General features: G+C 41.5%; 1 protein-coding gene across 1 annotated transcript in view; it reads right to left on the reverse strand.

Moving 5' to 3' along the window:
* The window catches only part of LMF1 (lipase maturation factor 1), a 308,607-nt gene that overhangs the window by 252,531 nt on the left and 31,800 nt on the right, over window positions 1–24,276 (reverse strand). Inside the window, exon 3 of the mRNA XM_034783537.1 lies at window positions 12,935–12,945. Coding sequence (XP_034639428.1) covers window positions 12,935–12,945 — 11 coding nt within the window. The remainder of the gene's footprint in view (window positions 1–12,934; window positions 12,946–24,276) is intronic.

Here is a 24,276-nt window from a genome sequence, read left to right on the forward strand (position 1 = left end):
TCTTGCATCTGAAGAAGTGAGGTTCTTACCCACGAAAGCTTATGCTCCCAGTACTTCTGTTAGTCTCAAAGGTGCCACAGGACCCTCTGTTGCTTTTTACAGATTCAGACTAACACGGCTACCCCTCTGATACATAAAGTAGTAATTAGTGCTGGGATTTTAAAAAGGGGTCTTAGAGAACTAGGTCCCTTTGTAAAATCCTTGCTTAGAATGAGGCTTAAACTTGTAGGGTTCAGGAGAAAGCAGACACGCTGACATCAATCACTGTACAAAGACACCATCAACAACAAATAAAATAAGTATTACAGTTTCCCCATGCAGAATGCCTAAAGGTAATTGAACAGATTTTTAGAGAAACATCCACACTTTAATATCAACAGCCCTTGATTTCTCAACAGCTTAGTTAAAAAATCTTTTGGCTTCAGTGGTCTAACTCATGTTTTGCCATTTGCACCATACTTTTTACACTAAATTGCAGGCTACTTTTTGCACAACGAGGGAAGAAGGCTAAAGAGAACAGTTCAGTCGCTTTGTACCTAGAGTGTGACCCCGAAAACAGGACCTTAACATTTTGCTGTTCAGTCACTGTGTTATTCATGATTTGCAGTGCTTAGCCAGATGGCCATGCTGCTGAAGCTCACACCACCTGAAATGGCCAGGAATACTCAATGCAGAATCTTCCATTTGAAATGCAATCTCTATTTGAGTATTAATGTATCGTGCTTCCACCACATTTGGATTTGCATGTGTAGTATTTTGCATTCAGTTTGCTGCCGTTTTATTAACTTCTTTCCACTCGCTGCCTTAACTTGGTACAACTGTAGTGCATTTTTCCTGCATTCACCACTTCTAGCGTGAAAGCATCAGAACTGTGCAATAGCAACTTTGATCCTTAACATCGCAAAACCTCCATATTAAATTCAAGCCAAGGAAAGCATAAAGAAATTAATTGAGTTTTAGTAGGTGTTGGCACCTAACTCCCTTTGGCCTCTCTGAAAATTCAAGCCTAAGACCTTCATGCCATTACTCGCTATTCAAGAATAGTATCAGTGGAGGTTGAATATTTATATTTAGAATACCAGCATGAGTGATGCTTAGGCTCCATCATCCTCTAGAAATTACTGCAATAAAGCTTTTCTGTGGGGTTCTATCAGGTCAAAAGAAGGGCATGTGAATGGTTAACCAGACATGGTTAAATCAGAGGCCCGTTGGAACTGACAGTGAAATTAATGGAAGAATAAAAATACCAGCAGTTCCTTGGATGTCTTTCAGATTTTTTAGTCTTCAGAGGTTATTCTGCGTGTCAAGGTTAATTTAACTTTAAAAATAAAAAAGTCACTCTGCCATGACAAAGCTGAACTTTCCATCCAAGTGTGGCCGGAAGACAACCCCGCCCATCTCTCATCTTCCATCAAAAGCCTGGCAATATCACAATGAATTTAAACAGCCCTGTGCTGAGAAGTGTCAGTCGACTGAAGCTGGCACTGTCACTGATCTACCCCATTGTTTTCCCTGGATCCTCTCCAATTCAGCTTTCTCACTCAACTTAGAAAAACATCTATCATCTTCCACTCTTCAGGTGCACGACAGTCTGATGTTTGCTTTTTGGATTGTCACTCTTATGCCTTTAGCAGAATAGATTCTTTTGTTAGAGGGGATAACTGGGTACATGGAATATGCCTGGTTTTTACTTTTGCAAGCTAGGGTACGCCTGTTCTTCGGCATGCAGGGGGTCCCAGTGGCACAGACCACGCTGGTTTACATCTGTACGGTCAAGACTCTTTGGACCATTCACCTGTGTATTGTATGGCCAAACAGCTGGAAGAGGCTCCCCCAAAATACAATGCAACCCATGAGTTGCGGGACCAGCTGTGGAGGCAGATCCACAAAGCTTCGAAACACTTCTTAAAATTCACACTTTGAATATTCCCACCGCATCAAAGAATCGTATTTCCAAGTTTAAAAAAAATCCCATAGCACATGCATGCCAATCATCCCTATTTAAGAGGAACAACTGTGGGAGATTATGGGGGCATGGCTGTTGGACATGTATGCATGGCCACTTTGGTAAACAGCGCCCATTTACGCTGGGAAACCAGAGATGATATTTATTGCTTCCCTACAGCTTTAACTCAGTTCCCCTTTGACAATCAGTTGAGCTATTTCCTGAGTATTCTGAAAAGTAGAGATCTGTGACTTTACAGTGTCACTAAATATAGGCAGCTAACAAGGGGAGAGCAGATTGAACGGACACGGATCGATATGTCCGCAGGCATACAGCCTAAGGTCAGAACTGCGCTGTTCGCACGGCATACCTCTAAGAAATGCCTACATGCTGCAGAAAACTGTGCTGATAATTCAGCAGGTGGCACACTTCCCTTTGAGTCAGTAATGAACCAGTCAAGTACGGCATTAAGGAGGCACTGCGCTGTTGGAGGTGACGCTTTCTGAAAGATACACCAAACAGAGGTCCTGACCGCTTGACATCATAAAAACGTCCCACATTGCTTCTTGAAAGAGCAGGGGATTTAATCACATTGTCCTAGCCACACTCCATTTAGGTAATTACAGACTACCTCCCTAATTCCCTCACAAGTGACTATGCTGTTCATCATTCCCTGTCCTACAACAACCCTGTGTTCTCCAGGTGACTGTTAAATAGCTGTCAAACCTCACCCGAGAGGTGGCTGAATTTCACTGGTAAGCAAGAGTGATCCCTGCCTACAATTTGTAAAAAGCTTTGGCATAGAAGCGATACGTTGAAATGGGTCCAACTGGGATGTTTGGATGTAAATCGGAACTTCCTCTAATGGAGAATTTCTCAGATCAAGAGCTTTGGTCCAGACATATCTTTACATTAAAGTATCAGTTTTATTACATTATTAACATTTTTAAACTGAAAAGGGACTGTGGGGGTGGCATCACATCTCAATCCTTTGCTCCTTTAACGGGACTCCAGAATTGTGCAGCTGCACTAAGCCACAGAATGATCAGAAGATTAAAAATATGGACCCCCGCTAAGCGCACAATCCTGAGTAATGCATTTCGCATTGCCAAAGAAGTGCAAGTGCTTACTTTACAGTGCACACAAGAGAACCCACTGCCAGCACCAAACTGTTAATGTGTGTGTGATAAGAGCCGAAGTCTCTTATGCTTATTTCAACTTAGGTTAACCGAGTTCTGTCTGCACAGTCCAACTCTGGATCTCAGTTTCGGAAAAGAATCCATACCAGTTAGAAAGATACCAATGGCCTCTAGCCCTATTAAAAGGATTCAGATCTAAGCAGAAGTGAATACCATTGCAATGAATAAATCCTCCTTTTAAAGAGAAACTTTAAGGTATCTATTAAGGCATCAAACTCCTGAGAAAGGGGAGAACACAATTTTAGGAGCTGTACTGTACTGTACACAGAATGTACTGTAGTCATGTACTGTATCTCTGTGTACAAGTTTGACACTTTGAACAGGGTAAACATGCTACTTGTGCATCTACTGACAAAACAAACACCATGACCACAATGGCCAACTATCATACTTGATGCAGCAGAACAGGGCTTTCTGGCTGGAACTGTTTTAGAATATTAAAAGTGGCGCATGTCTATAATTCCAATACTGATCTAACAATGGCCTCTTCCTTTTCCTGCTGTTGGCAAAGGTTACGGTTTGCTACACACACAGCCCTGGTGCGTTCTTGTGATCCATCACCGAATGAACTGGTGATCAAAATAGTCCTTTGCACTCCATTGCTCCTTCACCAGATATGCATGCCAAGCTAAATTCCAGAAGCTTCAAGGCCTCTTCGGAAGTCTCTTTTTTGGTGCTGCAACTGAAGAACTTGCGAAGGGGAAGGGTTGTTTGTTTGGCTTTGGGTTTCTGGCATGTAGTTTTCAACCATACAAAGCAGTGACCATCGCGATGATATCACCAGGACATATTTTGCATTTCTATGGCACCTTTATATCACAGGGTCTCAAAATGGTGGATTAACTCAATCTCAGAGCCTCCCCCGTCCCCCTGAAGCAGGTGAGATATACAGGCAGATCTGTTCAAGAACAACTGGAATCCAACCACCTCTGGAGTAGGAGGTAGTCATTTAATAGAGCACAACAGACTCCTTCATTCTAGTATCAGAGGGGTAGCCGTGTTAGTCTGAATCTGTAAAAAGCAACAGAGGGTCCTGTGGCACCTTTGACACTAACAGAAGTATTGGGAGCATAAGCTTTCGTGGGTAAGAACCTCACTTCTTCAGATGCAAGAGTTGTAGGAGCTGTACTGTACTGTACGCAGAATGTACTGTAGTCATGTACTGTATCTCTGTGTACAAGTTTGACACTTTGAACAGGGTAAACATGCTACTTGTGCATGAGATGAAGAGATGCAAGAGTTGCATCTGAAGAAGTGAGGTTCTTACCCACGAAAGCTTATGCTCCCAATACTTCTGTGAGTCTCAAAGGTGCCACAGGACCCTCTGTTGCTTCCTTCATTCTAAACCCTGACAATAATTTGTATGAAATTTGGGCAAGTCATTTAACTTCTCTGCCTCACTTTAATCACTCTAACACGGGAGTAAAAATACTTCACCGGGGAGTTGCAAGGCTCAATCAAGTTGATAATCGTACAGCATTTTGAAGATTACCATGCTACCATATATTCTTTATTATCACCGTAGTTAATGACTCTAGTCTAGAATCCTTTCCTGCACTATTATAAGACTGACTTTTCCTAGTGCTTTTCCTAGGAAGGAGAGGTCTTATGCTATCCAAATGTCTTTAGACCATAAACTCCTTGGGACAGGACATATGTTTTTCTATGGGTGTAGGCAATCCTCAGCACATTGTGGGTGCTACCATAATACAAATACTACCTAATTTCCAGTTAACAATCTGCTCATCTCAAAGAGATTTCCAGGGAGAAGTAAGGAACTGGGTCTGAGGACTGAAGGATCATTCATACACTCAAAACGAAACCCAGGTAAGGAACAGCTACCCAAACAGTGGAAGAAGCAGAGCTCCACACCCAGTAACTACAGGGTTGTGATGTAAGCTATAGAAGTATGTGTGTGAAAATCATTTGGTTATTCTATTAAAACCCGGACATAGAAAGGCACAAAGTCTTAGGGAAATACATAGCTTGTAAAAAAAAAAATGTTGCTAGATCAGCTGACCGGCTACACATATTTACATTCCTACACCGAGAGACAATAAAATAGCATCTTCAGGCCAAACACTGGTTACACAGATTGACATCCAGTTGACTTGGCAAACTGCTGAAGAAAATTACTTGCAAGAAAAAGATCTGTTTCAAAAAGTTATGCACTCATTCCAGCATCACCATTTGCATCAGCCCTTCCTAAGATGTATTTTATCCCTTATATTCATTTGCATAATTGCTGCAATCAAAGACACTACTTTACAGTAATAACTTTAATGGCAGATTTTTCCAGAGGATTCTTTTTAAAAGATATCCAGCAAGTTTGGTGCACCCATTTGTTAGCAAGAACAAAGAAGCCTGAGCTACATCACATAGGAAATTACTGGTGTCAAAAGGGACAGTGGCTTTTTTTGTTTTTGTTAGTTTAACTCTATGGAGGACCACACTGCCAATGCTGAATATAGCATTCCAGGCCATAAATCTTACCCATTTAAGTGACAATCTAAATGACAGATTGTCAACCACCTAGTTTTCAAACCGATTTCTGGTGTTTTCTACATGCTGGCTTTCAGCGAGGGAGATGGAGTCTTTCCAGTTGAATACAGGTACATGGCCTTATAAACCAGAGTACTCGTGCATCTTCAAGTTTTCTTCTCCATTTACAGGTTAACAATGAAGGGTAAAAAGGTGCATGAGAACGTCCGACATACATGGCAATGATCCAGAGGGCACTGGAATATTCTCATTAGCGACTGAAGAGTTACTTCATCAGCATATGGAGTTGCAAAGGGACCCCAAAAAATTAAAACAGATGCAGAATACGTCAACGTGACAAGTTTACGATTAAACATTTACATTGTAGTAGTACACCTCTACCTCGATATAACGCTGTCCTGGGGAGCCAAAAAATCTTACCGCATTATAGGTGAAACAACGTTCTATCAAACTTGCTTTGATCCACCGGAGTGTGCAGCCCCACCCCCCCGGAGCACTGCTTTACCGCGTTATATCCGAATTAGTGTTATATCGGGTCGCGTTATATCAGGGTAGACGTGTACCTAGAAACCTCAGCAAGACTAGGGACTGCACAAACACATAAGAAAGGACAGTCCTCCCTCAAAGAGCAGAGAGTCTAAAAACATAACAGGTGGATGAGACAAGCAGGCTGGGGTGGAGTGGGGGAGATGGGGTAACAGAATACATACAAAAGTGACAGTTAATTATCCTCAATGCGGAACAGACAGCGCAGGGAGATCAGCACCTTCCAGGCTCAGGGCCTAATAGAGCAACTTTCTTCAATGCTAAAGCAAGGCCAAAATTCTCTCCTGCTTTCTTTCGCTACCCGACTGTAATCATTGATAGTGGGGACTTCTATAGCATCTTTCATCTATGGGGCATTTAAGCACTTGACAATTTTGCAGATGAGGAACAGAGACTAAGTGCCTTGTGACAGGCCAAACAGCAAGTCAGTGGCAGGCCTGTCCCCTTTTCACCAGAGCATACACAAACACAGCCTTGTTTTAAAAATTGCCCCCTGCGTCTTGTCAAAGCCATCGCTACATCAGCACCATGCTCCTTGTTGAAATCTCTGAGGAGAGGGCCCTATGCAGAACCAAATGCAGCTCAGAACCCACGGCTTGAACATTACTGCCCTCAGCCATCTGGCCTCCAAATGACCAACTTGCATAAAAGCTCATCTCTGGTTGGGATCAGTGGAGAATTCTGGGAGCTAGTTCAACACATTTGAGGCGCTCAGATAAGTCAGACCTGGATAAAGGGAAGTTGCCCCTTATGGAGAGCATAATTAAATTAAAACAAAATGCTTTCGTGAACATGGGGGGAAGAAGGTAGGTTGGGGGGTGAATCAGACAAGCCATAAATTAAACCAGAGGATATGAATACCATGCAAGCTGCAGTGTGAGGGTTAACGTGGGTCTGGAAACAGTTTAGAGAAAACCTGGTGTGGCTAGGGGCCAGCTTGAATTTAGTTGCTTTGGGCTAATCGTTTCCTTCAGGCAGGCTACTCTAGTGCACTAATAGGTTTTAATAAAAACTTCCAATTGGGCCAGTAAACCCCTCATTAAGCTGTTTTTAAAGCATGAATTTAAGAGCGGCGAGGGTAAGAGGTCATGAGGAGTATTTAATTCACAACGGCTGGCAAGAGGTGCTGTTGTGATTGAAAACACCAGAGTTCAAGTGTCCAGGGCCACATAAACATCCGACTCTGTCACTAGACCTGGTGAAGTGACAGTTTGAAAAATAGATTTAATAAGGCAGAGGGAAAAGTTTCCCACTCTTACACGAGAACTAGGAACACCAGATCACAACGTTAGCCAGGAAAAGGAATTATCAGCATCCAACCACCCCCCAAAAACGGAATTCTATCACCATATGGGTGTCCAAAGGGGTCTCCCCAGAGGGATTTGCTAAAATTCTTACGGAATGAAACGAGACTCTGCAGATCTGTAAACAGAAAGCAAATTCCACAGAAATAATAAAAAAAAATTATCTTGTCCTGCTCATTCTACTACTTTTATCTCCTCTCCACCATAATGCCCATTACCACAGCATGCCTCAGATAAACTCTGGATCACTATAAGCTACTGATGTAATAAGTGCTACTGTATGCTACTATAATTCTTATGTGCTCTTACCCCATAGACTGAACGCTTTGGTGCATCGTCTCTCTCTGCCACTCTTGGTTTGAACACAGCATCCAAAATATATTCTTTTAATCAGAGTTTGCGCCCAAACCAAAACAATCGCCTAGCTTTGGGCAAGCTGGGATCCAGATGCAAATATCCCAGCTCAGGCCCACCTCCAGTTTTAATGAAAATGTCTTACATCTGTACTGCATTTCAGTTTAGGCTTTGGAATCATGCTGATCTGGCTTCTCCTTAATCCCTGCAGCTTAATCACATTTTTCTTCCATGCCCACAACAATACTAACTGATATTGGAGGACAAATAAGAAAACTCTGCTTTTTTATGCAGAAAGGTCTCCTTGGCACAGAATGCTCCTACCCCTTCTTCAGAAACACTCCCAAAGGAAATGTGCCTCAATCCAGTACAGTAAAATCCAAAACTCTAACCATGCACTTTAACATTTCATTTTATGTCAATGCAAATCTAAAATTCAAGATCCCTAAAGACCTTTTAAAAAGAAAATCCTCCTCTCAGAACAATTTGCATTGAAGTTAAGCGCAAGTGAAGATTTTACAAGTAATGGAGAATTATGGCTCTCAACTTTTTATTCCTCCTCCTTTAATCAAAGACTTCACCTGAAACTATGAAATAAGAAGTCTGCTGAGATACAACATAACATTTGGAGCAGGTATAGGTATAGAGTTATTAATTTGCAAAGCGTTTACAAGTAAGGTAAGAAGAAATATAAATTGAAGAGTAAATACAATGAAGTTCTAATTGTCTTCTTTCCCCACCAGAATTTACTGATGTTCTCTGCAAGACTGGAAATTTGCACTCTTATAAAACACATTCAACTTTACCTATATAGGTCACTTGCAGGGACTGTGGAAAGTAGACTCTGAACTCTCCCCAAGGAACCATTTATTTTGGCTTTAAATGTGAGCCCTTTCTGCATCAAGAATCAAATTAGATAAATTGTTTCCCCACTCCCTCGATTTAAGGGTCATGTTGATAACTGCACACAATTCTCTGGAAGACAAATAGACGCTTTTTTGCCTTCGACAGCTCCAAGTGCTCCTTGTAGAAAAGCAAAAACGCTACTCCAAAAGGTGTCTTATTACATGGTGATAGATCCCAAACAATGGCATCTTCCTGTAACACATCTGGATCTGTACTCTATAAGGAGAGCCACAGACGCCCATTACAAATCCATAGGATTCTTCCAACCTTTCTGCAACTGTGCTGGTCTTTTCCCACGTCACTGACATCTCGTTCTACCAGCATTTCCTCAGCAATAAGTGACATTATGCCAAATGCTAGGCTATCAAATTACTGTTTGAATTTCTGGGGCCCTAATGCATACACTAGAATGGCAAGACAAATGAAAGAAAGCCTACACAGAGCCTACGTTTCAGTGCAGCATCTCTTTCTATAGTTCACTATGAAGCAGAGATAAGGTGAAAACACCATGAAGAAAAAATAAAAACACACTGCGTTAACCCACTGAAATCAGGCTCCAAATTAAAAAAACATGTACGGGATTATTTTAGGAGACTCATAATGGGATTTGAAGCCATCAGAATCAAAGAAATGTAGGACTGGAAGGGACCTTAATAGGTCATCTAGTCCAGTCCCCTGCATTGAGGCAGGACTAAGTATTATCTACACCATCCCTGACAAGTGTTTGTCCAACCTGTTCCTAAAAACTATCAATAATGGAGATTCCACAACCTCCCTAAGTAATTTGTTCCAGTTCTTAACCACCCTAACAGTGAGAGCAAGTTTTTCCTACTGTCTAACCTAAATCTCCCTTGATGCAATTTACTCTTATTCCTTCTAGTTCTGTCTTCAATGGTTAAGGAGAACAATTTACCACCCTCCTCATTAGGGCAACCTTTTACGCACTTGAAGAATGTTCTGTCTCCACTCAGTCTTCTCTTTCTCCAGACTAAACAAACCTGATTTTTTTCAGTCTTTCCTCATAGGTCATGCTTTCTAGATTTTTCATCCTTTTTCCTGCTCTCCTCTGGTCTTACTCCAATTCGTCCAAAAACCCTACCGCTTGAACAGGGACCCCTTCAGATAAACTATTTTTATTCAGAATGGATCTGTAATGACAGAAAATTATACCTACCCCAGGGCTGGTCAGTGGTCTATGAAATTAACTTGGTGGTTTCCGGCTCATTCCAAACTACCAGGAGAGGTACCCTTATAAAAAACACCACCCCTGCCACCACCATTTAGACCTGTAACTGGCTGGTGAGAATCTTCTCCTGACCTACTAAGGGGTGTCGAAACCTTGCATAAAGCTGGTGAGTCTGTTCCGCTGACTGTGGCAAGTGCAGGTCGCCCTAGGATATTAAAGAGGTGGAAGTGGCCCTCTGAGGCGCTAGAACCAAAGATGTCATGAAGGGGAACCCAAAGGACAGCCAAGCTCCAGGAGGAAGCTCAAACTGGGATTTCACTTGCAGAGTGATCTTTCACTTGCCACAAAAGCCCAGCCCTCAAGGAATTGAGCCTCTGGACACTAAGAGAGCGTGTGCGCTCCACTGAGAACATGATCGTGACTCCATCCGTTCACAAGCGCCTTCTTAGTAGTCTCAGCTGAGAATCGACAGAGGATTAAAGCTATCCAGAGAGCGTTCCATCAGGTTACAGTTCAGGCACATTAGCCGGATGGTGCTGGAGAACCTTGCACTGCCAGCGTTGTACCTGCCTGGTGGATGAACAAAGGGCTTCAGGTTCCAGGAGTATCCGTCTGGCCCCTTTCACCACCACCAACTCGCTAAAGCGTGACATTTTAAAACTGAAGTCATCCTTTCCGAATAAGAATAATAAAAAAAAAGGCAGAAGGATTAACTACAACCCCACTGATTTCAAAACAGGTCTAAGTTCCCAGGCTGCAGCAGCTCTAGGATTTGCATTGTAACATACTCCTTTCACCTTTTAAAGATAAATAGCAAAATGCAAGCCTGTGCTCTGCGAAAGCTGCAGCATGTCTGTTTCGCCGTTCATTGCCTGAAGTGAGGAGTGTTTTTAATAACTGTTACCTGACAGCAGTAAAGAGAGCAAAGAGCAAAACCTGTGGCAATACCAGTTGATCCCATTTGGCCTAACAGCTTGTTGTTATTTCCAACTATTGCCAGACTCTGGAGTGCTTTAAAATTCATGAGGACAGCCTGCAGTTATCAAGGAGGCTACCAAAATCCATCCTAAGATGTCTCAAAAAAAGCACACTTCCTGCAGGGGAACAGCATCCGTCAGCATTTCCAAAGATCACTCCGGAAATTTTTCAGATAATTCTTTGAAGTAGATGCTACCAAAGCGTGGAACAGCCTTCAAAGCTCAGCAATATTTAATGTATTTCTACAGCAAAAGGAATGGATCACAATGTTGTTGTTTCAGCTATATTATAACAAAAATATTGTGGTTTTCCTGTTCTCTCACAAAAGCAGCTTAAGATTTCCATCTCCTTCATCTTATTCAGAAATAGCATTTTATCCAAAAATGAAAAGAGAGATCCCACTGCGTACAAAGGACTTGATTAATCAGAGCAGGGTGTTTTGTCCATTCAGGAGATAATGCAGACACAGTCAACGTTTTTGGAAGAGCTGAGTTTCCTCTATGACCAATAAGGAAACTGGAAAAAATATTTAAGATGGTCAATACAAGGTAAAACTATGCTGGGTGTCCTCAATAACTTTATGGAAGTAATCAGGTGTTTAAAAAATCCTAAATAATAAAACTAGGTTTTGCCATACAAATCCAAACCAGACCTGGAGAACTCTCCAGCAAGTAGATAATAGATGTGGAAAATAGTATTTCTTCACAGTTCTCCAGCTCTTCATAACACAAAGCATCATGCCTGATGATCCCTGCATATACCCTGTAGGCAATTTCTAGTTCTATCTAGTTCCATTCTGCATTCCCTCTTCAAGGGTATGTCTACACTACCTGCTGGATCGGCGGGCAGCGATCGATCCAGTGGGGGTCAATTTATCCTGTCTAGTCTAGACGTGATAAATCGACCCCCGAGCGCTCTCCCGTCGATTCCTGTACTCCCACTCCGCGAGAGGCGCAGGCAGAGTCGACGGGGGAGCGGCAGCAGTCGACTCACCGCAGTGAAGACACCGTGGTGAGTAGATCTAAGTACGTCGACTTCAGCTACGTTATTCACGTAGCTGAAGTTACGTAACTTGGATCGATCCCCTCTCCCCCCGCCCAGTGTAGACCAGGCCAATCAATTCAAATAATTAACAAGTAAAGGAGGACTCAATCCATTCAAAGGTAAAAAAAAAAGTTCTCTTCCTGTCAGTTTTGAGGGGTAGTCAATAATACATATATAAAAAAATGGCCTTTACACTAAATTATCTAGATTTAATAAATTCTAGTTGTATAGTTTCTGTATTAAAGAGGATTTGATTGGTCAGTGCCAGCCGTGGAACAGGACTCCTCTATTTATCTACAGAACTGGTACAGTACAGTGACAGGGTAAGTTTGCCTGCTCAAAGTGACTCACCCCAACTTGTACAGGTGAATGTATTTAGGTCAGGATACTTAGCACTTATACAGAAAGATGTCTGTTCTAAGCGCTGTATGGACATTCATTCCCCTGGCCCCCGTGCGGTATTATCTGCATTTCTCACCAATGGGACAGAGGTGAAATTGATTCCCTGAATTCATACAAGCCACTGGCAGAGCTGGGTCTCCAGATTCCCAACCCCGCATTACTACTCCAGTCCATGCTCCTACTCACTCTCAGACCTGGTTTAATCTTTGGCATTGTCACGGTCAAAAAATGAGCTCGTACCAACTGTGGTCATGTGACATGTCCAGGAGAAATTGCAGTTAGACCAATCTACATGCTTTCTTTACTTAATACAGGTTCTCTCACTAAGTCAATTTCAACATAGACATTAGAGCAGTTTCCCTTTGCTTAAGCTATGTATAGAATATACGGAAGATTTCTTTAAGCTTGATAGAGGACTGAACAGTGCAGAGATTATTATAACTATAATATTCCTTTGTGTGAGTGAGAGAGAGAAAGAGAGAGAAAAAATAATTTAAAAGCTACCTACCCACAAAATGCACCAATAAATAATTACTGCGGATATTTTTTCTGATTTACATTCACTTACCAAAGGAATACCTGCAAAATAAAATGAAAAAAAAAATTAAAATCTGGGCTAATCATTCTTATTGACCTTTGTCTCAAATTACTTTTATCTCACATGGACTCTGATTTCAAAATATCTATGGCAACATGTCTGTACTAATGTAAACATTAAATACATAATGTAACAAATGCACTAATGGTGAATTTCTACTCACAGTGGCTAGAGATGTGCAAGGTGTATAAATATTGAGTGCAAGCCCAATCAGCTATTGTATTATTTATTTAGATTTAAAATAACTAAGATGCCTGTCCAAGGCTCTATGCACCCTAAAATAATCATAAAAATATATCCAATTAAATTAAACCTCAGCAGCTCTGAACTCAGGTCTATTAAAATTTGGCTAGCCAACCACCTACCCTCCCACATCTAGGAAACACACCCTCAGCCTTCTCTGGAGACCCTCTCAAACAAGTGTCCTTTGCAGCATGCCTGGAAAGTCCCCAAATTTGGTCTATTTCAGAGCGGGCAGGGGGAGGACAAGTTCTAGAGTCTCAGAGCCCTCACAGAGGACACACTGCCAGCTGCCCTCTGTTTTATAACCAGGGAAATGAAGCTCGAGCGTCCATACTGACTGTGACACTACAGTGCAGGAGGAGAGGCAGTTCCAGGCCACTTAGGGCTAGTGATTTTGTATTTTAAAAGAGAAGGTGCATGAACTAGTGGAATGACTATAGGATGGAAGCCAGGGACGTCTGAATTCTAGTCCCAACGCCCATGCGAATTCCCTCTATGACCTTCAGTGAGGTCACTCCATGTCTCAATTTCACCGTATGTAAAACAGCAATAAAAATTTATTAGTAAACACGACAGATAAGTAAGACACACATTTAAAGCGCTGTTCAGATAAATATTTTTATTCACTGAAAAAATGTGGTGTCTTGCTAAAGAGTGGGGAACATCTACGACCTGTCATATCTAATTTATCAAGGTTGTCAGTTCTCCAGAATGAACCAAGATGATATTTATTATTATTCTGTCTGGGTTTAATGGAGGAACAAGCCATCAACAGGAACAAAAGGTGATACTGTACTGCTCCCCGTGTCTTCAAAGATGCTCCGGGATGAAAGAAGATATCTGTATTACTGTAGTGCCTATCGGATCCCATTGCTCAAGGTGTCCAAACCCATAGTTGGAAACAGCCCCTGCCCAAAGGGTTTACACACCTAATAGATGAGAGAGATAGAGGCATGGACAGATCAAAGGACTTCACCAAGGTCACAGTCAAGCCAGAAATACAACCAATGTCTCCTGACTCCTTGTCCGGTATCCTAGCCACTAGACCAGACCGCCTCTACAATACATAAGACTAAATGCATTCTCCTGCAAATCCAGCTGAAGTAAACAGGAGTTGAAGGTGCTCATTCTTCAGAATCAGCTACCAATACACATTTTTACTGCAACTTTCAAAGCTGCCTAGGGGATTTGTATGCTCTCCTCTCACTAGTTATAACTCAAGTTCCTGCCATCTGATAACACCACAAAATAAGGGTCCGATACCACTGAACACCCAAAACTCCTGTTGATGTCAAGTGGGAGTTTTAGGTGCTGAGGGAGTGAAGTCTGGTTTTTAAGAGGACAAGGCCATATAAGATCTAGTGCAATGGCTTTCAACCTCAAGAAACAGGCTCTACCTCCTACAGTTGAACCTTACGAATGCACACAAAAAACTACTGGTCTTCCTGCCTTTCAGGAACCATGCTACAGGGAGGTCTTATGTAGTATTTCCAAAGGGAGGCAGCATGGGCCAGTGGATAGGGCACTGAACTCTGCTATCTACCTCCCATGCGACAGCACCCAAGTCACTTTCACAACATTTACCTTACTTGGTAAGTTTACCTGAAAAAGGAAATATTATATATTACTGACATTTTAATTATTAATTATTATTATTATTATTATTACTACAAAATGTGCTAGGGCATATTTACTAGCCCATTACAAAGCATGATAAAACAGAAAACCAAAGTACAATTGATAAAATAAACCTACAAGGATGCTTTTTATTTTTTTAAAGGGCCTCTCCTCGCTTTGTGCCTAACTTGCAAAATTCAGCAATCCACAGTGAGCAGCATCCTAGCCATAAGTGCAGATTAGTGAGGTTCTACTGTGTGGTTATTCACTGATATTTTTTCCAAAACATCCTCAGCACTTTTCAGACAAAGATGCAGCCAAGCTCCATTGACAGTGTTAAAAACTTAACAACCATTGTTAGAACCTAAAGGATATTGGTATAGTGCTGAAAAGCCAATATTCACTTTCACAGGTGGACTATTTACTCACGCCTTTGATTTTTTTTTTTAAACAAATGAGAAGGAGTTCATCCAATATGGCATCTGCTACTGGACGTGTGATTTGAATGGTGCTAATTACAGCCAATTGGAAACCGGAGTTTCCATTCTGCAGGAAATTGCAACATTTTGAAATTTGTACTCAACTCAGATCAGAACAAAAGCCAACATTAAGTAAGTTTCCTGTAGAATGAAAATTCCCAACTAATTTCAGTTTGGAACCATTAAAACATTTTGTTTCGATAACGTAAAAAAACATTTTCTTTTGATTCATTATTGACTTTTATTTGGTAATACATTAAAATTAATGTTTGGCTGTCTTAAAGTCAAAATGAAACATTTTGACATGACCAAAACAAAAATAGCTGAAACAATTCAATCATTCATTTCAACTTTTTTCCCCCATCAAAAATTTCCTCAAAAATCAACATATTCCCATGAAATATTTTTATTTCAATGAAACTATTTTCTGATAGAAAAAATGCTTTGAGGGCACTAGCGTGAGGGGCGCTGACACAAGTCTATCTCCTGGCACTGGGAAATGTGCCCATCTGTAGTGTCTACATACCTAATTGGACGAGAAATGTGAGTAAATGTTTGCAAGATCATAGTCTATACCTTGTCCTGCTTTTAGGCTCGAGCCCCAAAACATGCTTTCTTCTGCGCTTCCCAATCCCGTATAGGTACAATTAACACTGATGTGTAATGTATCACATGCCACTTTTTTTAAAGACAAAAAATTAGAAAAGTTAAAAAAAAACTACTTTGTGTGCTATTGGAGCACATCCTACTGTGATGTGCAAATGTTTTCTTCTCTCTCTCTCACACACGCACACTTCCAACAGTTATAAAATCAATCAATCCAAGTACTTTATTGCATATTTAAACAAAAATTTCACACGGGGCTACTGTTGCATAGAAGCCATTATTTTCAAAAGCGCAATAAGTTTTAACATTCTTAATAAAAGTGGCTCTTTATAAAAGATATCTGTCATTAAGGGCACCTCCACTTCACTGCTCTCCAACATGGTTGTGGTGCAGTTAAATATAAACTTGTACGAATTATTCTTTTTTCCTTGGCAGACGTAAAGAACCCCCTGAGGCCCATTCCAAAAAACACACAATCAGGAATTAATAAAAAATTGTATTCTTTTCAACCACATTAAGTTTTCTGACGTGTGTCTGTTGCTGATTACATCAATCTAGGCTCCATAACTTGTCATGTGATGACAAGCAAACACTTGTGAATTTATTTCTCTGAAGAAGCTCATGATACAAATGCCAAGGAAACCAAACCGAACGGCTCACTATGAGTCCATAAACACAGCAGGGTCTCTTATGGAGATTTTCAAGACACAAATGACAGGAAGGTGCCTAACGCCCATTGACTTTGAACAGGAGTTAGGGGCTTAGTTGCCATTTATGCTTTTGAAAAATTCAGCTCCTTACCAACAAACAGTAAGTAGGACTATTTTTTAAATAGTGCTTTCTCTCCCCATAGCCTCCCTTAGAATTTGGCAGATACATTTAATAAAAACAGATTACAGAAAGAGAGAGTTAAGTAAAAGTGTGGGTTTGGTTTTGCAAATTGCAACAGTGAATCTTTTTGGGTCTGCAGATTGTCAGAACTGGGAATTTCACAAACTCAACATACTATTTTCAGCTCATGGTGTATGGATTACATAAATCACATTATATTTCTGTTCCCTAACTGGATGAATTATGTCATTAGCCAGCACAATGTGAATTACATATTTAAATGCAAAATGGTAAATTGTGACTTTTACAATTAAATATACAATCAAAATTCACTTTTAAGCAAATATTTGAGCTAAAATTGTGCTGATTAAGTTTCAGTGCTGCCATATTCATGGAACACAAAAATGAAAGGGTAGTGAACATGTTTTTAATTAAATTTGCTTCAGATGAAAACATTCATAAAAAAAATCCACTATTTATACAGACATTTTTGCTAGAAGTCAGTGAACTTGGAAATGTAACATTTTCCATACAAAACAAATTATTTGGATCACTAATTGGAAATTGCTCAGTCTTTCAATTATTATTTTTTGGTTTAAATATATAAACTTGACTAACCTACAGCAATACTAAGACCTATCCAGTGATGGTGACCTTCTGTAATGGAAGCACCGGTTAATATTCATAGAAGGAAGCGTAGTTTCAGGAATGGATTTGAGGTTCCCAAAGCATATTATTGGAAATGAATGATTATGCAGCAAACGTCGCCTGTCTCCACTCTGTAAAGGTACTCTGCTTCTACGTGGTGTCACTCAGTAGTTACCATTCACTGCTATGAGCATCAAACCCCTCACCGTCTAATTAGAAGGCGAGGCAATCTGGAAGCAAAGATTTGCAAACTCAGCCAAAATATGTAATCTCATCAAAAAAATAACCCTGTCACATTAACTTGATGTATTTTACATAAACCCATGTTGATTTTCATTACATTACCCTCCTCTAGTTCTTTATTGATCCAGTCCTGTATCAGCTGCTCCATTATCTTGCCTGGCATCGATGTCAGGCTGACAGGCCCATCATTACCCTAGTCATCCTGTTTACCTTTTTTTTTTTAAATTGGCACAATATTAGTTTTCTTCCAGTCTTCTGGAACCTCCCCAGTTCTCCAATATTTACTGAAAGTAACCATTAACGGTCCAGCGAGCTCCCCAGCCAGCTCTTTTAAAACTCTTGGATGCAGGTTACCTGGACCTGCTGATTTAAAAATGTCTAAGTTTAGTAGCTTCTGTTTAACATCCTCCAGAGATACTAGTGGAATGGAAAAAGTGCTATCACACATCCAATGGGGTTTTCAGAGCAGTGTGCCTCCAGGGTGAGAAGCACGATCATCCCTGAAATACTGTCATCCAAAACAAGGTATATCATATGTCCTCCACCTTCTCCTGGGCACAAAGCCAGGCAGAAGACTTCTGAAACACCAAAATGAAGAATCCAGTGAATCTATGTATTGATGGCCATGTGGCCACCTAGCAGCTCTCAATATAAGGAGACGTGACTTCTCTGCTCCTAAAGACTCGACTTTGATGCTTAACAGAAGGAAGACTATTTCCTGAATTTAATTTTGAGAATGGGTGCAGTTGGGTCTGAATTAAAAACAGCCATACAGGGTTTCAGCAGAGAAATCTCCCAACCTCAAAAAAGGGCCTGATTGGAGAGGGCAGCTATTTTAACGGATCAGATGTACAACAAATCCTCCCGCAGAGGTTCAATTTGTCCCCATAATCCTGCTTCAGAGGCGAAAGTGAAATCAGGTACAGAGATTGCTCCAGAGACATTTCCAGTGGCTAGCCCTTGTCTCCCTTCCCCCATGTTGGCCCTGTCTGGGAATCTCAAAGAAGGAGCTGGCCTGGGGCTCACGGATAGACGCCTCAGAAGATCTACCCTGAGCTACTGCATGAGTTCCACACAGGCCGGATGGGCCTTTGTTTCTCCTGGAGGCCCCAGCCTAGAGACAAGCAGGGATCCCCTGGGAGGTCTGTTATAGAGGTGGCAGCAGGGAGAGAGAGCTGGAGGCCCCTTCCCACAAAGTTGAGCATTGGCAGTGTCCGTGCTGTGTCCAGTGCCCTCTGTCGGTAGCCCAAGCAGCGGAGGCAGCTTGGCTTCTCAGTTAGGAGCATAGCTGCTGATGCAGGCTCTAGGGACTCATGCGTTTGCTGCCCTCCTGCTGCTGGTTCCCCTCAAGGAAATGGAGGAAGGTGACCTGCTTGCCCCTGGAGCTGGTTTCTCCATCCTGTCCGGCTGCTTTCCTGCCCAGTGGGTGGGGCTGAGGAAACCCCACACAAACTGGGCTGGAGAAGAGGAGAGACACTGAACTCTGCCCACAGAGACTGCCATGCGCCCCAGCGAAACTTTCCCTCAGACCTCTCTTTTTGCCTCTGGTGGGAGCTGGCCTAGCACACCCTGACCACGGCAGGGGCAGCAGCTGCTGCAAATGCCTCCAATGGGGAAGCAGAGCTGAGGGCACAGTCTCCCCAAAAGGCAAAGGCAGCCATCTGGGAATTAGACAGATACATGACTGAGCAGACAGCATCGTCAGAGCTTTGAAATAAAGGCTCAAGTTTCCTTCTGAAAAGCGTGGCAGCAGGGAAGGCTGGCTGGTCTACCTGCCACCAGGGAGACAGCTAAAACTGCAGGCTACATCAGGGGACAGAGCGTTCCCCACTAGCAGTGACAGACAGACAGACAGACAGACGGTTCTGGCCGCAAGCAGGCTGAAGTACCCACTGCAATGGATCAGTGGACTGTAGCATGATGAATACTGTATATCATAATCTCACTTAAGCTCCCCGCATTGTATCAATCTGTTTATCTCTTCTCGAACTTAGACTGTCAGCTCTTTGAGGAAGGGACTCTGTTTTCCCTCTGTGTCCATGTACAGTGCCAAGCGCAATGGAGCCCCGATCCCGTAGTGGGGCCTTTAGGCATTATTACAACCAAACAAAAAAAGGAATGATTAAAGTAACCTCAAGTTACACACTTGGAAGCCACAAAAGCCGACAATCCATCAAAGCGATACAACGGAACCACTCCAGTTCTTCATTAATTTAGGGTGCATCATTAAGTCAAAAGCGTGGGGCAAGTAACATCTTTGAGAGCTGGTTTCAGTTGTTGCCAAGCCTTAGTATTCCACAGTGGTCATGGGGGGGGGGGGGGAGGAAATAAGCTAGAATGGTAATAAGTGAAACCACTTGTCTTGGTTTCTGGATTCATTTTATTGTGGTCACAGATCTCTAAAAGCTGGGATGCTGAGCTCTGTAATCACAACATCCACATTTAAATGGAGAGCTATATTTTAGAAAGCGAGCTTGAAAATTAAAGTTTGTTTCTCTCTTTCTCATGGTGGTGGAAAAGGTACTGACAAGGGAGAGTGAAAAGGGACTGGAAAGAAGAGGGACTTCTGGCAAACTGAGAAATGCCACCTAATGGAGCAATGCTGGCTATTTAAACAATGATATGGAATTGCTAAATGATAGGGCATTCTCACAAAGTTCTCTACACGGTGTAACAACTATCAGTTCCCATAGTCACTGAAAGGGGCAATGTACCATTTTATTGTCCCCTTGCAAAGCAGGCTACAGGGCTTGGTTAAAAGTCAACCAAAAATTGAATTACCTAACTGAAAGCGGGTGGAAGCCAAGGCTTCTGTCTATGCTTATTTCCAAAGCTAAAAGTTGTTATGGGACCTGGCTTAGGCAGCTGCAGAAGTAGCCAAATTCAAATGAAGTCAGCTTTGGTTAGACTGTCACTGAAATGGCAGCCCGTGGAATCCTGCTTGAAACTGCTCCTTAAATTGGACTATGAATCAAAAGCACAAAACGTGACACCGGCGCAGGAAGCAAAGAGGGAGAATGAAAGAAAGTATTGCAAACTTTTCCCCACTCTGGGTTGGATCTGACTCCTGCTGAAATCAATAGGAGCCTTGCCATTGACTTCAATGGGAGCCGGATCGGGCTGCCCTACTGTTGCGGAAATCATTGTGCTTATTGAGAGAGATAACAACTCAAAGTGGGGGGGAGGGATAGCTCAGTGGTTTGAGCATTGGCCTGCTAAACCCAGGGTTGTGAGTTCAATCCTTGAGGGGGCCATTTAGGGAACTGGAGTAAAAATCTGTCTGGGGATTGGTCCTGCTTTGAGCAGGGGGTTGGACTAGATACCTCCTGAGGTCCCTTCCAATCCTGATATTCTATATTCTATGAAAGTGCAAAATTGTGCACAGCAAGTGAAAACAGATAGTTGGTGGGAAAAACCAAAAAGGTTGCCGGTTTAAATAAGCTGAAGCCCTGGAACAAAAGGTCAGTTCTAGTCAAGTATTTTTGGGTGTATCTGTGCACATGCACATACACATGGTCAGGGAAGACAGATGACAGAAACACTGGAGTTCAGCTTTCATATAGAAAATAGTAGTCGGAAAGTTTCATACACCACCTGTTGACACCCTGTTTGGCAGACGTATTCTGCCTGTCTGGCTGTCAGTTCCTTGTTTTATTCCTAAATAAAGTCTTCCTGGAACCTCCAGGATTTATGTAAAGTCATATAGAATTTCACAGAACAACCTTCCAATGCTTTTGTTTTTAACAATCCTATAGACGGAATATAATTCCGTTAAATACGAGCCTATAGAAAGGCTATCATTTTCTACCACATTCTGTAGGTTTTACAGTAGTTTCTATACAAACCTTTTGGTTTCTTCCACATTAAAGTTCTATAAGACTCCAATTCCTTATTCTGAAAGTACCATACGTTTCCACATACCTTCTGCTATCGATTACAGGGGCTTGTCCCAAGGGGCCTGAATCTACTGATTCTCAGAAAGAGAACTTCCGTTTATTCAAATATTTCTGAAGCGCTCATCAAACAACATGTCTTGACCCTGCAAATATTTACTCTTATAAATATTGCCAGGCTAGCTAATGAGCTTACTCTCAGTAGTAAGAGTTTCCAGAATTAGGCCCTTAAAGAAATTAGCGAATACAAAGATTCTGTAGAGGGCCTGGACACTTCCCTAACCCCTGATTGCTTTTAATCTGTACCAGTCAGAGCATTAACCTTCTTTCCAACCACAAGCCATCAGGAAGCTCCAAAAAGTTAGATTAGTTAAGAAAGATGAACATATCCCGGGTGGCACTGTCTGCATGAAGGTATTTGGCAAGTTACAACTTTTTAAAAGCATTCATTAAAAACATTATTCGTTCTTTTCTTAAGTCGTTCAGCTGTGGAATCAATACCCAAATCAACATACTGGATACAGCTGAAAATTAGATGTGGCACATAATACGAAATTAAAAATACTCCTCTGGTAGTACCACAGGGCTCTGCCAGAGACACTAGAGACCACACAACCTTCCCATTAACCGTGCAATCTTCTGATAAGTTTCTTTCACTGTAAACACACTGAGAGAGAGAGAAAGACGGTGTGTATTTCCATGTGTGGATAGAATTTAGAACACTGTAGATGCCACAAAAATCTATATAATAAAAGCCACTCCTTCCTTGATGTGTGACCCCCCTACCACTACCACTCCCTTTTGTTGATGATCTATTCGTTCTTTTCATCAGATTAAATTTAAAATAAAAGGGGTGCAAAAAAAATCATGTTTTTCACTAACGCTGTCTTTGAGATCAGTGCATCAAGTTACATAAAGTTATTCTCCTGTGCTTTTTACGAAGCTAAGCAACTGATACACATCACCAACCTCCTATGTGTTTTCTTAATATTACAGAGACCACTTGCATGGGTCCAATAAAAGATATTGCCTCACCCACCTTGTCTCTAATATTCTGGGACACCACCACTTCTTAATATAGACAGCCAATAGATTTGACATTTAGGTAAGAAGTGCTAAGGATTAAGACAACATGATAAAATGGCTATCAGCTCAAATTTTCAAACAGGTGACTGGAGAAGTTTACATGTTAACATATACCGTACTCATTGCTGTCAGGAGTATCACGGCACCGTACTGGGAGGACCAACTGTGCCAATGCAGCTGCAATGCTCAGTATCTGATGCAGTCATACCAGTACTGGAACATCTGGAGCAGTTTTATGTATGGACACAAAGTATTTTTACAGGCATTCCAGGTATCTAAACAGTCCCTGGAAATGCTAGAGTTTCCTAGCAGAGATATTGACATAGTATCTTATATAAAGATAAGTGCTATACAATAGAAGATATCCAGAGCACTTACTAACTGATGAGTCAATAATTTTTTAAACAGATTTTTGCTTACTCTTATACCAACACAACCTTTAAAACATAAGAATGGCCATACTGGGTCAGACCAAAGGTCCATCTAGCCCAGTATCCTCTCCTCTGACAGTGGCCAATGCCAGGTGCCCCAGAGGGAATGAACAGAACAGGGAATCATCAAGTGATCCATCCCCTGTCGCCCATTCCCAGCTTCTGGCAAACAGAGGCTAGGGACACCATTCCTGCCCATTCTGGCTAATAGCCATTGATGGACCTATCCTCCATGAATTTATCTAGTTCTTTTTTTGAACCCTGTTATAGCCTTGGCCTTCACAACATCCTCTGGCAAAGAGTTCCACAGGTTGACTGCACATTGTGGGAAGAAATACTTCCCTTTGTTTGTTTTAAACCTGCCACCTATTAATTTCATTTGGTGACCCGTAGGTAATTTTAATTTAAGTAAAGCCTAAACTATCTGTTTTACCAACAATACTATAAATCAAAGGAAGAGAAAAATTTCATTTAAGACATCTTTAGACTAAAAAAAGCAGGCTCACACAATCATTGATGTTTCTATACAGTATTAACCCTTCGGCCCTCTGACACGGACACTGATCGCTCTAAAACCAATGGCCCTAGCAGAATTATTATAATTTCCTGGAGTATCATACAATAACATGAGAAGCACTGGCACAAATGGTTTTTTTTTTCAATATTTGTATTTAAATAGACAAATTGAATGTGTTATGGATCTGATAATAGGTCTATTGACTAGCATCTTGTGCCTGGCAGTAGCCAAAAACTAGACCCAATGCAAATTTAAATCTAACAGGAGGCCAAGAAAAAACAACAAGGCACCTCGATAACTGTACAAAAAAAGTGAGGGTGGGGGGGAGGGAGTGAAATTCTCTTTGATTGCTGCGGCCAACAGTTTTCACCATACAGCATGACATTTGATAACTCTTCTCCTACCAACAAAAGCTCTTTCAGTCCTGAGCTAATCTGGTCCAACTTCATAGACTAGCTCACACTATGGACGAATTGGCCCCCTTTAGAAAATGTCACTTCTACCTGTTTTTTCAAACCATTTCACCATCATAGAATAAGCAGGGATTTTTGAAGGATCTGAAAGTGCCTAAATCCCATTGACTTTTAATAGGAGTTGGGTTCCTAACCCTCTAGGAATCTTTGAAGATCACAACCTAAATTATTTACAAACAGCTAATTGCCTAGTTTTCTTATTCTATTAAATGTTACTTATTGCCTCAAAACAAAACAATGGGTGA

The sequence above is a fragment of the Trachemys scripta genome, chromosome 10 (assembly GCF_013100865.1).
Source record: "Trachemys scripta elegans isolate TJP31775 chromosome 10, CAS_Tse_1.0, whole genome shotgun sequence".
NCBI classification, from domain to species: domain Eukaryota; kingdom Metazoa; phylum Chordata; order Testudines; family Emydidae; genus Trachemys; species Trachemys scripta.